At 46.1% G+C, this 16,468-nt stretch overlaps 1 protein-coding gene across 1 annotated transcript in view; it reads left to right on the forward strand.

The window, feature by feature from the left end:
* The first annotated feature begins 11,136 nt into the window (after nucleotides 1–11,136).
* SMIM31 (small integral membrane protein 31) overlaps nucleotides 11,137–16,468 on the forward strand; it is a 54,093-nt gene continuing 48,761 nt past the window's right edge. Inside the window, exon 1 of the mRNA XM_085641782.1 lies at nucleotides 11,137–11,267. Within this exon, the coding sequence (XP_085497908.1) occupies nucleotides 11,156–11,267 (112 nt within the window). The 5' untranslated portion in view covers nucleotides 11,137–11,155. The remainder of the gene's footprint in view (nucleotides 11,268–16,468) is intronic.

A 16,468-nucleotide genomic window follows, 5' to 3' on the forward strand; every position in this document is an offset into this window, starting at 1 on the left:
ATTCCCAAACAGGAAGGTGTCTTTGAGGGACCCCTTCCATCTTGTGAATGTGGGCAAAACATTTTTTTAAGAGCAGGCAGTGGACTTTTTTTTTTTTCACATACCAATATTGTAGCATAAAACATAAATCTAAAATAATTTCTAATATTTAGTATTAAGCTGCAAATATTAAAATTACAGTTTGCAGCACATTAACCCAGCAAATTAAATGGGTGTTAAATAATAAAATAATCTCAATATATTTATATATTTTTCTCACAATCAGTACATTTGAGCCACTTTTTACACGTGTAAGCTGTAGTAACTTTAGAAATGTATTTTGTGAACTGCAATAGTATTTTTCTTTTGTGGGCATGTATTTTGCATTAGCATGTCCCAAGCACCTCCTTAAATTGGCCCAAGTCCTCCCATTTAGTAGCAATTACTACCCATTTTACAACACTCCCACATTTTGCACTAATCTGTTCAATGTAATATTTTTACTGTTAATGGCACAAGATTATGCAACGTTAAATAATTGCACAATTTCAGGAATTTCACATAACAAGTGTAACATGAAATTTCAAAATTTTGCCTGCTTAATTTAAATTTAGCCCAGCCCTATTTAGTAGTAAGGCCTATGTGAGTAGCGATGGCTGCATGACTCTGTGTGTCACTCCTACCTTGACCATATGCCTTCACGAGATCCCAATGAAAATAAGTATAGTCTATCCCTTCATATCTCTGTCTCACTTGGAGTCCTCACTGATACCATGTAGGTGCCAGGTGAACCTTCACTAATGTCAAAATGTGACAGCTTGCTCAGGCTGAGGAAGCCTCATCTTTCATGCGCCTGTTCCACATAGACTGTGCCAAGTCCAACTCCTTCCACAGTGTGATAGTAAGTGGTGGGGTTTCTGTCTTATAATCCATCTCTCAGAAAGTGTGAGCATAATTATATTTGAAAACTGGGGTAAATATGCTGAGGCAGACTTTCCTATGTTCCTTCCCTAAAGAGCACTACCCAAAAAACTAAAGGTGCTAGGGTTTGGTGGACAGAATACTCTACCTTTTCTTTCAATCTGACTTCAGGTGTAACCCATATCCTTGCAGTCAGATTTGAGGCCTCTGCACCAGGTGTTTCTTGGCCTTCCTCTTTGCCTTTTCCCTTGAGGGTTCCAGATCAGAGCTTGCCCGGTGGTGTTTGATGCGGGCTAGCAGAGGGCATGAGCAGTGAGTTGTAAAGTCTACTGCCATAGATGGTTGTTGCTGATGGTGTTTGGGCAGAAGATTTGGAGGATTTTTCTCAGACAGGTGTTGATGAAGGTCTGGACTTTGTTGGTGGTGTTCACTGTTGTCCTCCAAGTTTCTGCACCATACAGACAGACTGATTTTATTTTGGTGTTTAAAAGTCTTATCATGGTTTGCAGCGTTAGGTCCTTGGAGCTCCAGATCTTCTTTAGCTGTATGCAGGCAGCAATTTCTTTGCCAATTCTTGCCATGACGTCAGCGTCTGTGCCACCCTACTTGTCTAAGACACTGCCCAGGTAGGTGAAGGCCTCAACCTCTTCCAGTGCATCGCCTGCAACAGTGACTGCAGTTGTGCTGGTCATGTTAGCCTTCACAATCTTGGTTTTTTCGTTATGGATGTTGAGGCCAACTTGAGCTGATGTCACTGCTGCACTGTGATTTTTTTCTTGCATCTGAAGATATGTATGGGAGAGTATGGCCAGGTCATCTGCAAAGTCCCGGTCGTGGAGCTGTTTCCAAGGTGTCCATTGGATCCCATTTCTTCTCTTTGCTGTGGATGTCTTCATGGTGATAGCAAACAACCCTGCAGACTCCAATTCTCAAGGCTTCTGTGAGTTGTCCTCCATGGACTATCTTGCATGCCATTCCCACGTAAGAGTTCCTGATGACTCAGACAAGTTTATCTGGCACACAGTAGTGGCGGAGGAGTTTCCAAAGGGTCTCGGGTGTCTATGTACACTCTGCATCATACATTCTCATAGTCGATGAAGTTAACATAGAAGCAGGGGTTCAATTCAATTGACTGCTCAATGATGATGCGCAGTGTTGCAATCTGGTCTTTGCAGGTTCTCTCTTTGTGGAAGAGGGCTTGCTGGTCTTGCAACTGAGTGTCGACTTGTACCTTCATTCTGTTCAGGATGACTCTGTTGAACACTTTGCCTTAGGTTGATAGAAGAGTTATCCCTTTGTAGTTTGCACCTTTATTCAGGTCGTCTTTCTTGGGAATATGGCTCCTCCCTGTCTGATAGCACCTTTTTCTCTTCTCAGAGCCTTTCAAACATGGGGTAGAGCATGCCTACTGATGTTTCAATGTCTGCCTTCAATGCATCTGCAAGAAAGTTGTCAGGGTCTGCTGCCTTCCCATTTCTCAGACGTTTGAAGGCTTGCCGTATTCCTTCCTTGGTTGGTTTGCTGCAGTCATTTGGCAAGTCCTTGTCAGCTGGCTGTATGTCTGGTGGAGACTGCACCATGAGCCAGTTTAGTGTGATCCACCCATCCTCATTGTTGGCCTTGGTTACCCATGATTGTCTTCCTGCTTTGTCTATAGTAGGTCTCTCTGGTTTGCTGTGTCTGCCGGAGAGTTTTCTTGTTATTCCATAGAGTTCTTTCATGCTTCCATGGTTTGCTGCTTCCTGAGCTTCTGGGGCAAGACAATTGATGAATCTTCGCTTGCCTGCTCTTACGTTTCTCTTTGCTTCCTTGTTGGTTTTAGTTTTAAGTATTTATAGTCACAATATTATGTAGCATGTTTTTAGCATAATTAACAAAAAATTATATATTCAAATTCTGTAATTTTGGTTAGATAACATGGAAGTTTCAAATATTGGAGATACTGCGATTTTGATGAGTATATAAGCAATGTGTGCATTACATGAGAAGATACCCATGGATTAATTAGACCCATGAAGATTTAAGTGGCTCTATCAATTGATTGTGTGACCTTAACAAAGCTGTTGCCTCTGGTGTGTAGTTTCTACCCACCAACCATTATTTCTCTGCACTTTATTATACTTTTTGCACTTATTGATGAAATGAAACAAGATTTTTTACTTTTCTAATCGCTATGGGCCGGCTCCATTTACATCGATAAACACATAGGGAACGTGGTACAATTTTTGACTCTAAGTGTCTTCATTGCACTAAGATGTTGTTTGTGTTTATTTTTTTACCTGAAAATGAAGTTGTTTACTTTTGATAGCGATAATGGTTATGCGTAGATTAGAGGGACACGGGCAACTTGCAGTGTTTTGGGGGCTATAATGTAGGCTTTTGATGGAAGAGTTTATTGCAGCAGGTTGGGATTTGCACCATGCAGATTCTTTGTGCAAAATCTAGTACAAGCTGCTCTTAAGCGGAAGGACATTTAGTCCCAGGCTTAGGTTGACATCTTCAAATCAACAATACATCAATAACAGTGAAGCACATTAGGCCCCACAAAAAAGACAGAGGATAGTAGATTTGCATTCCATGAAGCTTTATTTGCGGATTTGGAAAGTTACAAACTTTAATTATTCAAATTATTCATAAATCAATAGTCATCCTATGTTGTGCTGGTCAGTATAATTCAAAGTGATTCATCATATAGCAAATACATAGACAGACTTTTAAAGTAGTCATATGCAAATCGAGTAAATTTCAGTTTCCGCTGATGAGAAAATCCCTAATGGTAATCTAATAAATTGAAAGAATGTGGGAAAGGAGAGAAGATGTCAGCATATAAAACCTCTAAAAGACAAAGTCAAATACATTTTCATTCAGGTAAGACAAAATGAATTTTCTAACTCTGAGCAAACTCTGAGCAGGAGAAAATTAAGCATCTAGTCTCGAGAAAATGGGAAGAGGCATCTGAATCTAACCAGCTCAACAATGCACAGTTAAAACACATAATTCTCAACAATTTTCAACACTCCCCACGGGTCTCAGGAAATGGGGATCCATCAGAATCCAGCATTCACATTTCACAATATGATGGCTTCACCCTTCTTCCCAGCCACCGCACAATGGAAGCTTACAGCTGCACAGCCTTCAGAAGGTGTCTCATAACAAGATAAATACATTGCGGTCAACTTGTCCCAGGCAAGGTGTGGACATTTCGCACAGAAACATTTGCAAAATTGAATTAGCTCAATTGCTGTAGCTTGGATTCTGAAACTAGAGAAAAGGGCAATAGAATCACGGCAGCCAAAATGCATTTTCAATATTAGTATGAGTTGTTAAATTGAAGCCTACATTAACTATGGTTAACTGAAAGTGAGCATCACTAACTTTGGTCAACTTTAATGTGAAAATCACACAGTGTGTATATGTATATTCTATTGTATACTATGCACATTTGTAATGAGCATACCTAACTTAAGGTAACCCAGCGCTAACATCTGCAACACAAACTAACAGTGCATGACAACAAAGGTGACAGTAGAATAGGCCAATTGCCAAACAGCTGCTTCCTTGACAAAAGTTCATTGTCAATGAGCTGCACTGAATGGGGCAGAGAGTTATACAATTTGGCTACAGTGTAAGCAAAAAAGTAGCACCCTCAACTTCTCGCTCTCTGGATATTGGGGACTCTAACAAGTCTTTGAATTGTTTTAATTTTTAATGTACAAAGTGCAGCATTTACCCATAGGCATCAAGGGGCTGTAGTCACGGCAATCCAATACATTCCAGAGGCTAATCAAGCATTTCATTCTAGTAGAGGCTGCCTAGATCAGGACCGGCTTTAGCACAGGTGGTGCCCTGTGCGACAGTGTTTGTTGGCGCCCCCCAATGACCACATCTACCATGGATTCCCTCTCTACCACCATTTAACAGTGCTCCTCAAGTCTCTATAACCACTCTCTCTCGGAAAGACTTAGTTTTATAGCGCCACTCATCCCAGTGTAGGGTGTCAGAGCACTTTAAATCACACACACATTGCACAGAGACAATCATACGTGTGTAAATCAGTGTATAGGAAATGTTACATAAAACAGAGGACTACAAGGTGTAGGAATCAATCAATCAATCAAGGAATTTGTAGAGCACACTACTCACCCGTGAGGGTCTCAAGGTGCTAGGGGGGTGCTGCTACTGCTCGAACAGCCATGTCTTGAGTAGCCTCCTGAAGGTTAGTAGGTCTTGGGTCTGCCGTAGGAGGATGGGGAGGGTGTTCCAGGTCTTGGCGGCGAGGTAGGAGAACGATCAGTCGCCGGAGGTCGCTCTTCAGATGCGGGGGATGGTGGCGAGGGCGCGGTCGGTGGAGCGGAGCTGGCGGTTCGGGGTGTAGAAGGTGAGTCGTCTGTTGTCTGGCGATGTGGGCGAGCGGGGCCATGTAGATGTTTAACAATGTCGGGCTGAGGGATGATCCTTGGGGTACGCCGCAGATCTTGGAGGCTTCGGAAAGGGGGGAGGCGGACGCTCTGGGTTCTGCCGGAGAGGAAGGAGGTGGTCCATTCCAGAGCCTTGTCTCGGATCCCTGCGTTGTGGAGGCGTGTGTGAAGGGTGCGGTGGCAGACTGTGTCGAAGGCGGCTGATAGATCCAGGAGGATGAGGGCTGCGGTTTCGCTGTTGTCCTGCAGGGCCCTGATGTCATCGGTGGCGGCGTTGAGGGCAGTTTCGGTGGTGTGGTTGCTGCGGAACCCGGACTGGGACGGGTTCAGGATGTTGTTCTCCTCGAGGTAGCGGATCAGCTGCTTGTTGACGGTTTTCTCGATGCCCTTTGCCGGGAACGGGAGCAGGGAGATGGACCAGAAGTTCTTAAGGTCCCTCGGATCTGCCTTGGGTTTCTTGAGCAAGGCATTGATCTCGGCATGCTTCCAGCTCTCCGGGAAGGAGATGTTGATGGCCTTGCGGAGATGGGGTGCGATGGTGGTGCTGGCTTTGTTGAAGATGTGGTGTGGCATGGGTCTGACGGGGAGCTGGAGTGGATGGTGTTCATGATTTTGATGGTGTCATCGTCGTTGATGTTAGTCCAGGTGAGCAGGTGGTCGTTGTGGGTGGTGGTCATGGGGTCTGAGGTATCGTTGGCTGTCGTGGTGGTCTGGTTGTTGAAGCTGTCGTGGATGTCTGTGAGCTTGCGATGGAAGAAGGTGGCCAGGGAGTTGCACATGTCTTGCGATGGTGGGATGCCGTTGGTGTTGGAGCTGGGGTTGGAGAGTTCCTTCACGATGTTGAAGAGCTCTTTTCTGTTGTGTGCATTGTTGTCGAGGCGGTCCTTGAAGGAGGATCTTTTGGCAGATCTGATGAGGTGATGGTGTTGGTGCATGGCGTTCTTGAGGGCTGCGTGGTTCTCCGGTGTCTGTTCGCGGTGCCATTTCTTCTCTAGTCTTCGGCAGGTTTGTTTGGAGGGCTGGAGGTCCACGGAGAACCAGCTGGCATTCTTGTTGGTGTGTCTGTTGGGAGGGTTTGGGAGGGTTTCTTGATCGGGGCAAGGGTGTTGGCGCAGTCGTCGATCCAGCGCCTGAGGTTGCTGGCGGCGGCGTCGGGGGTCGGTGGTGTCGGCGGGTGCGCTTCGGGCGAGGGCGTTGTTTAGCTGGTCTTCAGTGATTTTGCTCCAGCAGCGGCGGGGGATCTGTTGGGTGCGGTGGTGCGTGGTGAGTTTTTGGAAGGTGAAGTGGATGCAGCGATGGTCGGTCCAGTGGAGTTCGGTGGTGTGGCTGAAGGAGACGTGGGAGATTGCGGAGAAGATGGGGTCAAGCGTGTGGCCGGCGGAGTGGGTGGGCGTTGTGACGAGCTGTTTGAGTCCGAGGTTGACGATCAGGTTGGTGGAGTTGGTGTCGTTATTGTTCTCGAGGTGGAAGTTCCGGTCTCCGAGGAGGATGTAGTCTGCGGAGGTCATGGCGTGTGTGCTGACGAAGTCGGTGATGGAGTCGCTGAACTGAGGCCGTCCGGGAAGGCTATGGCGATGTCCAGTGCTGAGGATTCGTTCATCCAGGTCTCTGTCAGGAAGGCGACGTCCGGGGAGGATGTGTCGAGCAGGTCCCAGAGTTCGACGGTGTGTTTGCGTGCGGAGCGGGTGTTCAGTAGTATGCATCTGAGGTGGTTGCGTCCTGTCCTGGAGGGCGGGTTGGCGGCTCGGAGACTGGTGAAGCTGCAGCTCCGGCAGGAGAAAGGTCCTTTGGTGCGCTTCAGGGTGGCCAGGAAACAGGTGTGCGCTCATCCGGTGTTGTGTGCATGGAGGGTGTTGGCGTCGTAGTGGAGATGGATGTCACGGCGGTCACGGGGGCCAGGGGTTCTGGCGCTGGGTGCGGTCCAGGCGCGGACAAGCGCAGACGGGCCTGCCTTAGGCGCGCCCAGTACGCGGCCGCGCAGCGGCCGCCATAAGAAGGGGAGGTGGGAGGGAGGAGCAGCTGGGAGGTGGGAGCGGACGAATGGGAGAGCGGGGCTGCAGGGCTGCAGGGGACGCAGCGGTGGGAAAACAGGAGTGAGGAACGGCAAGGGGTACAGAAGGCAAAAAGGGCAAAAAGGCAAGAGGGCACAGTAATGGCACAAGAGGGAAGGAGGAAAAACAAAATAAGACAATAAAACAAATAAAAACAAAATACAGAGAACACGAGCAAGAGCAAACCTTCGGCCTACCACTGGCCACCAAGGAGGAGGCGCAGGTGGTAGCTTGCGGGTGGAGGAGGGCCTCGAACTCCGTCAGCAGCAGCGGCAGCTGGGCTAAGGGCACGGGCACACAGGTGGTGCTGTGCGGCGTGGGGAGCGACCTGCCTAAAAGGGTCATGGGTCATCTATACTAGTAGGCAGTATAGTTTAAGAGTCCTTGGTCTGGAAAAGCACCAATTCAGAATTTAAAACATAACATCATTGTTAGGGGTTTTCTTTAATAATAAACATTGATTTCTTATACCAAAATGAACCCTTTTTGCAAGGTTAGGATAATGAAAGACAGGGCAAAAAGACATATAGCGCTAATACATATCTTGTAGTTTGCATGAGCTCTTAGATGACAGTTAATAGCTCACTATGCTATATTAGGATTTTAATTTATAAACTGCAAGTAACAAAGGATCCCTGGGACACAAGCAGTAACCCACTGACCTATTTACATTATATGTACTTTGTGATCTGCATGGTATGCATTCTTTGCAATAGGCATATTAACCCACTGCACTACCTTACGATGAGTTAAAACTTCCACTAGACAAAACTCCGATCTCTCTCCAGGAAGAACATTAATCACTGGAGTGATCTTGACGTTTTTATTGATGGCTGAAAATTGCCGGAAGAAAGGATTGCCGGCAGCAGGTGCAGCAGGTGCTTTTAAAATGAAAATATACTTGCAAACAGGGCAGCCCCATCCCAAGTCAGCGCCCGGTGCGATGGCACCGATCGCACTGCCCTGGAGGCGCCCTGGCCTAGATAGGATACAACCAGGTCTTCAGTGCCTTTCTGAAAGGCAGATGCCCAATAATCACAGTCAGAGACTGAGAAAGCGAGTTCTAGAGTATGGCAGCAGCGACTGAAAAGGCTCTGCCCCACCATCTCTTCCTCTGAACTCTAGGCAAGATAACCAAGTTATGATGGACAGAATGAAGATTTCTACCTGGAGAGAACTGATGGAACATACCCCTAATCCCAGCTGGACTCGCTTGATGTAGAGCCTTGTGTACAATACAGATAGCCTTAAACATAATGTGCTTTCTGATGGGGAGCCAGTGCAGCTCATTGGTGCCTAGGAATGTCAAGGATCGCTCTAGCAAGAGCGGTCTGTGCTACCTGGAGTTTTACCTGCAAGCTGATATTAGAATCCAGATAGAGTTACAATAATCAATTCTGGAGATGACCAATCCCAGGGTGACCTACTTCTGCGCTGACAGAGGGATGAAGGGGAAGATTTTCTTTAGCTTCTTATAAGCCAGAAGCAAGTTGCAGATGTTTGATTGGCCTGTCCATTCAAGGAGAGTTCACTATCTAGGATCACCCCAAGATTTTGGCCTTCTTGGCTGGAGCAGGGAGGGTGCCTAAGAAGTCCAGCCACCAATATCCTTTCCAAATCGAGGTTTGCATCCCAAAAAGCAACACCTCAGTTTTATCACCATTAAGTTTAAAAATATTCCTTTCCACCCAGTCTGCGACCGCGGACATATACTGAAAGAAATTTTCTGCGGTAGCTGCTGCGTTCTTAGGGATCGAAACAATAATCTGGGTGTTGTCACCGTATGATATTGCATACAGCCCACAAGAGCGAATGATGGTGGAAAGTGGAGAACCATAAAGGTTAAATAGCGTGGGGCTCAAAGATGAGCCCTGCAGTACTTCACAAGGCAAGGAAAAAACATCTGAATGGTATTGATTTAGCAACACCCCCTGAGAGTGGTCAATGATGAAGGAGGATAACAGTACCAGTGGCCGATCTGTAAAGCCCATAGAGAGGGGGAGTTGAGCCGCAGTTCACCTTAGGGTCCTACCCGGGGTATGAGGTGAAATTAACAGTTGTAATAAAGGTGGACCTTTTGCTTGAAATGCCCTATATGTTAAACCTAGTGCCTTAAACTTCACCCTCTGGTCTACAGGATACTAATGCAGAGTGTCCAGGGCCTGCTGAGTGGATTGATGTCTTGGGATATTGAGCAAGAAGCGGGCAGCCTAGTTTTGAACTACTTGAAGTCTCTTAGTACAAATCTAGGAGCTCCCAGGTAACAACTGGGTGACCTTTTCATTAGCTGATATAGGGTACTAACCCAGATCCGGTAAGGGGTCACGAAGAGCAGATTTCCATTTCTTGCTGTTAAGTTTTGCCCAGCTACGATCCCTCCGAGTGACTGGCATGGAGGGAGGGTTATGAAAAGGAGTACACAGAATCATGGGAATCATATATTTTCTGACCACAGCACAGGTAGCGGATCCAGAACTTTCAGGTGCGGTATTTGTGGAAAATAGGGTCTATCAAATGCCTTTTTTCATGTGTTGTGCCTGACACTTTTTGAAGTAGTTGAAGGGAGGTGAGGTCTTGTAATAACTCAGAGGATCAGTAACATTTAGAATCTTCGAGATGAACATTAAAATTGCCAAGTACAATAAAGTTAGGCTTATTAATTGCTAAACTAGCAATCGCACCAGGAAGAGCCTGGGCAAATTGGCCACAGGGACAAGGAGGCTGCTATAAAAGCACACCTGAGAAGGTGAAAGTCGGGGTCAAGGCGATGGCAAACCACAACCACACATACAACCACACACCACACACATAACCACACCCACAACCACACACACAACCACATCCACACGCACATCCACAACCACACACACACACACAACCACACACAAAACCACACCCAACCACCACACCCAGCCACCACACCCAACCACACCCACACAACCACAACCACACACACACCCACACACACACACAACCACAACCTCACAACCACACACAACCGCACACATACAACCACACACACACACATAAGCACACACGCACAACCACACACACTACCACAATCACACACACAACCACACACAACCACACACACACAACCACACACACAACCACCCACACAACCAAAACCACACCCAACCACCCACACACCACACCAAGCATTGGCATAGCCAATAGGTCTCGCCTTTGGGACCTTATACGTGTTTAGCCACGCAGCAGTTGATGTGGTTGCACCAAGGATCTTGTACTGCATAACTAAATACTTAGAAGGTCCCAAAAGCGAGACCTGTTGGCTATGCCAATGCTTGTTGAAGTCTAGCCCTTAATGCATAGGCTTGCAACGTCCCTGTAAACCAATTAATTACCTTGCTTGATTTATCCATGGCGCTGGCACGTGAGCCCATTGTGTTTGCTAGTAAAGATTACCCAGTACCTGGTAATTCACGCATTCTGTTGAAAGTCTCTCTCCTATGTTTACCTGTGGCTGGGTGTTGACTGCATTGTGTCCTCCAGACCCTGCAATGGTACCGGCCACAGGAGGAAGGGGTTAGAGTTGCGCTGTGTCCTGGACTTCAGGTACGTTACTCAAGGCTTAAAGGTTTTCAGTAATTTCTCTCTTTATTTCTAAACACGCACAGCCGCTTGGCTTCTACTCATGAAGCAGTTCAACCTGTTTAACTGGTGGTTCGTATCCCGGATGTCAGTGTGGCTTCTTGAAAACATGCCCGTTTTCTTCACGTGAACTCTCGTTGGATTCTGTGTTTCAGGTGCAGCCGGCTCCGGTACATGGCGCTTCCATTCACAAATTTGGAAGTGGCGTTCATCCTCTTAGCTTTCGTCGTCTTCTCCATATTTACCCTGGCGTCCATCTACAGCGAGCCCGAGGCAGACAGCGCAGGTAACTACAGCACGGGGCGGGAGCAAACAACGGTCGTTTAGGAGAAACTTCAGTTTTTTTTATTAATGAGCAAACGAAGGAGATTGCGTGTTACTAATACTGTTTATCTAGAAGCTATAATAATTTAAAAAGCTATCATTTTATTGTGATTTATTTTTCCCAATTGCTTGTCTTATGCACTTTTTGTTACAGTTTGGATTGTTATATTTTTTTAAGAAGTGCCATAGGTCAATGTTCATGTTGAAGAATGCAGGAAAACTTGTGGAACTAGTCTTTCTTTTAGTTTAATGGACTGCATAGAGTCTGTTTTGGAAGTGTTGCCAAACTCGTTGGTTCACTGCTTGTTCTGGTTGCGCCTGTGGTTTTACCTGGTAACGTCTTTCAAAATAACTCAAACGGGTCCCTATACTAAATCTTAGTCTAGTACCGCACACACTTTATCAAAACATAGCACATGTTCTTAAGTATGAAAAAAAACTTTAACAAAACAAACTTATCGATGCAATTAAACTCTGGGCCCAAATTACATACATTACAAGGCAGATTCATCTTTAAAGCAATGTCTAACTAAAATTGACCAGTTATTTTTCAACTCTATGCACATCGACCTAACTGCTATAAAAACGTAAATTGTATTCAGTCAATTGCTTTGCGACAGAAAACGCAAAACATCTAGGGGCAGATTTACAAGGCCCTTGCGCCACTTTTGCATCATTTTTAACATGGGGAAAGTGACGGAAGAGTGGCGCAAGGGGCTTGTAAATCTGCCCCTTAGAATTTGAGAATTTTTTCAGAAGTCGTAAATATCAGTGGATAGTTACGTTAAAGTTTCCATGCCAGTACAGCATATTAAGGGGCATATTATCAAAAAACGGCGTTAAAATTATCGCCGCTTTAGCGGCAGAAAACTGCCGCTAAAGCGGCGATAATGGGATTGATAATATGCCCTGGAGAATTCCCATAGAAGCCCATGTTCTGGTGTCAACATGGACTTCTATGGGAATTCTCTGCGGCATATTATCAAGCCCATTATCGCCGCTTTAGCGCCAGTTTTCTGCCGCTAAGGCGGCGATAATTTTAACGCAGTGCTTGATAATATGCCCCAAAGTTTCACAGACAGTAAGTCAAGCAGTCACTCTTACACTGCATAGGTCGTGAAACTAATTACGCTTCTCTCCATCCACACAAAGTTTAGTTTATATAGCCTAGTTTAACGTTTTGCTTAGATTAGTTTAGTTAGGAAGTGCTCTTACTACCTGTTGCTCAGCTTTGCTGGCCCCATTCCCTGCCAATCCAACGTCCTCTTTTTTATGCAGGCTTTCCAGTGGGCAGGAAATGGACGTTCCAGAAGCGTTTGTCTGTTTCCATGGACGTCATTTAGGGGTCGCCAGGGGTATCCGCTGTGGCCCATGGCATGCTTCTTGCGACCCCTGGCTTTTCTCCTGCGACCCATAGTGTCAGATCGGCAGTCAGAAATAGCTCGCTAGGAAATATTTTTTTTCTGAGTAGAAAACTTGCAGGACGGCTTAATAAAGACTTCATATATGTTTTCACTCGGTCTCCATTGTCTAAAGGGATATATTTTTATGTTTCTCTTCTGGTGGAATTTAAGAAAGGCCTTGCTTTCAATTGTGTTTCAGCCAATGTTCCAAGACCATTGAAATGACATAAGTTACAAGTTTAGTCGGGTAGCATTTAACACAGGTCCCTTAGCGCCTCATAGATTATAATTGTAATTACATTTATATAGCGCCTATTACCCCTGACGAGGCGTCGAAGCGCTTTTCTGGCGAGTAGCTCGCTACTCCGGTACCCAAAAAGGATTAGTTGTAAATTAGTATAGGAAAATATGAAATTAATTTGAGCGGTGGACATGTTAGTCTGTTATTTGGATTGACAAGATTATGTTTTTTTTTCTTTAAGGATATTCTCCTAAAACTCCATGAGTACATGTTTCTGGTGTACCCCTCAAATAGTGTAGACATTTTCTACTGGAACACCTGTTCCCATCTGCTATGCTGCCTTGTCAGGGAAATGCAGAAAAAGGCAACAAGCTCCCAGGATTTGAGTCGTTTATGGAGTCCATTTAATGTGTGACATGTGGCCTGTCCTTTTGTCCGGTCACTAGAGATTCTGGCTTTCACCTGACTTTTGAAGGACCATCCAAAAATGTAGAGATTCCCTACATGCCTAACAGGGATCTCTCTGCCTCTATGCCTGCAGTGCTGACGTGGAAGATACACTGGAGAGACAGATTGATACGAAGTGGGCACGATGTTTGCTTTCACCTAATCAGCAATCTTTTCTTTGTTACTTTTATTGAAAGAAACTCCCACAGTCGGAAACAAAGTCATTGATCAAATGTCACTCTCCTGCCAAGGTCTAATGGAGCTGTGGGGACTTCATCTAAAGCCTTTCCCTTTAGAATGCATCTACGCTCCATTCATGCTGCCCGGTGTTTTTTTCTGACAGGCCAGAGTAATTGGGTGTGTGATAGTAACCAAATATTTGGAAAAAGTACGAAGTAGTTGTCATGATATGGAAGATATTTCAGAGATGATAAAGAGAAGTCAGATTTAATTAATCAGTTGTACTACTGAATATTAAGCCCCAGAATAGCAACCAACAAGAACATTGACGGACAAATATCAAATGGTAAGTGCATGTAGGGAAGTACAGATTTACTCTTCCCAACTTCATTTCTACATACCTTGAACATATATATAACACCAAGGTACTTATAGGTGGAGCTAGGTACAGAAAATCTATACTTACCTGTGTATCAGTATTTCAGTTTCGATATTTTGTCCTCAATACCCTGTGACATCGATAGTCTGCTTTTGATATTCAGGGTGCACACCAAGTAATCTGTACTTTGACTGCAGGAGGTATGTGACTGTGATATGTTCACTTTTGTTCACTCTAGGGCCAGACACTGCTTTTGTATTTGGTCTTTGCTGCCCTCTGGAAACTTACAGTTACCCAGTGTGCCATGATTGACTAGTTTTATTTCCTTTTGTAGGAGGGCCAAGTATGTGGCTAAATAGAGAAACTCTCTTTAAGTTCATATGTTCTAGTGATTGAATTTAAAAGTGAATCCCTCTGAAGCCCAGCTAGAGAAATTGGTATAAAAGAAGCTTACTACTTAACAACTGTAGGAACTAAGTAGTACCATGTAGGGACCGGAACACTTAGAAAAGAAAGAAACAAAATAGACATTTAGGGGCCCATTATAATGGCGGGGGGAGGCACCACCGCGGTGCTGGCGGAAAATGCTTTTTTCCGCACGCCAGCAGAGGTTCTCACGCACGCCATATTAGTATGGCCAAACATAGACCATTTCCCGACTGCCGCGGTGCGACGCGAACCGCCATCAAAGTGCGCCCGCCACCGCGGCGGTGGAGCCAATGGAGACTCACCGCCGTGTGGAATGACGTCCCGTCCGCTGTACAAATCAGGATGCCCCAAACAGCCAGTCGCACCGCGGCGGAGAAACCGCCCAACCAGAGACAGCGGAAGCACGACAACGGAGCGCGAAACCAGAGTCCCGGTCTCTTCCACCCGGTCCCGACCGCAATGGATCCAGCTCTACACATCTTCCTGGTGCTGTACCTGATACACTACCAGCAACTCATGCAACATCACTGACTACGCCGCATGTATGCAAACACACAACTCCGCACACAACCACAACACATAACTCCAGGGCTGATATAGGGTTTCTGTCCACACCAGACACTCTGGTGGGGACAGGAACACATCCACAAGTGTACCCACACATGACTTACCTGTCACAAAATCACATCTCCGCATCCAGGTCACCCACCATCCGCGATATTGATGCAATGTCCTGGGCACGTCACCGCAGCGGTGAAGACACAGGAAAAAATGCGCAGAAGGCAGGGCCAGCGCCAGGCATGGGCAGTGCACAAAGTTCATAGGGCCACACCTCCACCCTCCACACACTAGCCCCCCCCCCACATGAAGGGACATTCCATGTGCCTCTCTTGTGCTACCCCATGTACAGCAACCACCCAAGTGAACCCACACCCTGCACCACACACCAAACAACTAGGGAGACAGCCTCTGCAGGTGGGGCTGCAGAGGAACACACAGCACAGAAACACAGGGCCAGGGCAACCCTCACACCACACCTACACTACACTCATGGCAACAAAACTGAGTCCAAGCACAAAATGAGCACACATACATGACAGGAACAATCACTCAACTGGACACACAGCCTGTCAAGTCACACAGACACACCCCACACTGACACACAGCCACATACTTAGACCAGATGTCAGCAGAAATGGAGGACAACAAATAGGAAAGCTAAAGTGAGGTGCACACAAATGGAAGGCCAAGGAGACAAACACTAAGCATGTGTACATCACATGCAAGATGAGGAACATATAGCAACACCCTTAGCCCATCAAATCACACATGGCTGGTACAGTGAGCAAAATAAAACCACAGTCACCCTTGTGCAACAACTCAGGGAGACAGCAAGGCAAACCATGTATAGGCTCAGGAATGAAAGGAAGTCTCTGAAGTCAGACAGTGAACAGCCACACATCTGCATCCAACTACTTGACATGTGTGTGTCAGCAGCACAACACACAGGGCCTATTGTTACACTCCATGACTGTCAAACACATGTAGGATCCTTCACACATACCCCCCCCCAACTCACACCTGCAGCACACAACACCAGTGTCAAACACACAGAAGGGTGCCAATAATGTCCAGTCAATACACTGAGAAACAATCACACCCCCTGGGGGGCATCCACAAACATCACACACACACACATTCAGTGATTCCTGAACCCATGCTGGCACCAAAACAACAGCCAAACACCAAACTCAATAACAACATACACAGGAGTACAACAAGGCCAGACTTGACCTGCGTAGAAAAACTGATTAATGGCAATGGGAGCACAGACAGAACAGGAGAACACAACATCATCACTCAGCAACAATGCACAGACAACATACCCCAACCCAGACAAGAAGTGCATCATCTCAAAACAATCATGGACACAAACTGGGACCAAAGGGCCTACAATGAAACACAGACAGACATACCACACCAACCATCAAGTCAACATGGTGTCATAGTGTACCACATCCAAGCACATGCCCCATCCTGACAAATGACAGCTTACACAAGAGAGGAGAAAACCCCTAGGATGC

Source organism: Triturus cristatus, chromosome 2_2 (genome assembly GCF_964204655.1).
Source record: "Triturus cristatus chromosome 2_2, aTriCri1.1, whole genome shotgun sequence".
Taxonomy (NCBI): Eukaryota; Metazoa; Chordata; class Amphibia; order Caudata; family Salamandridae; genus Triturus; species Triturus cristatus.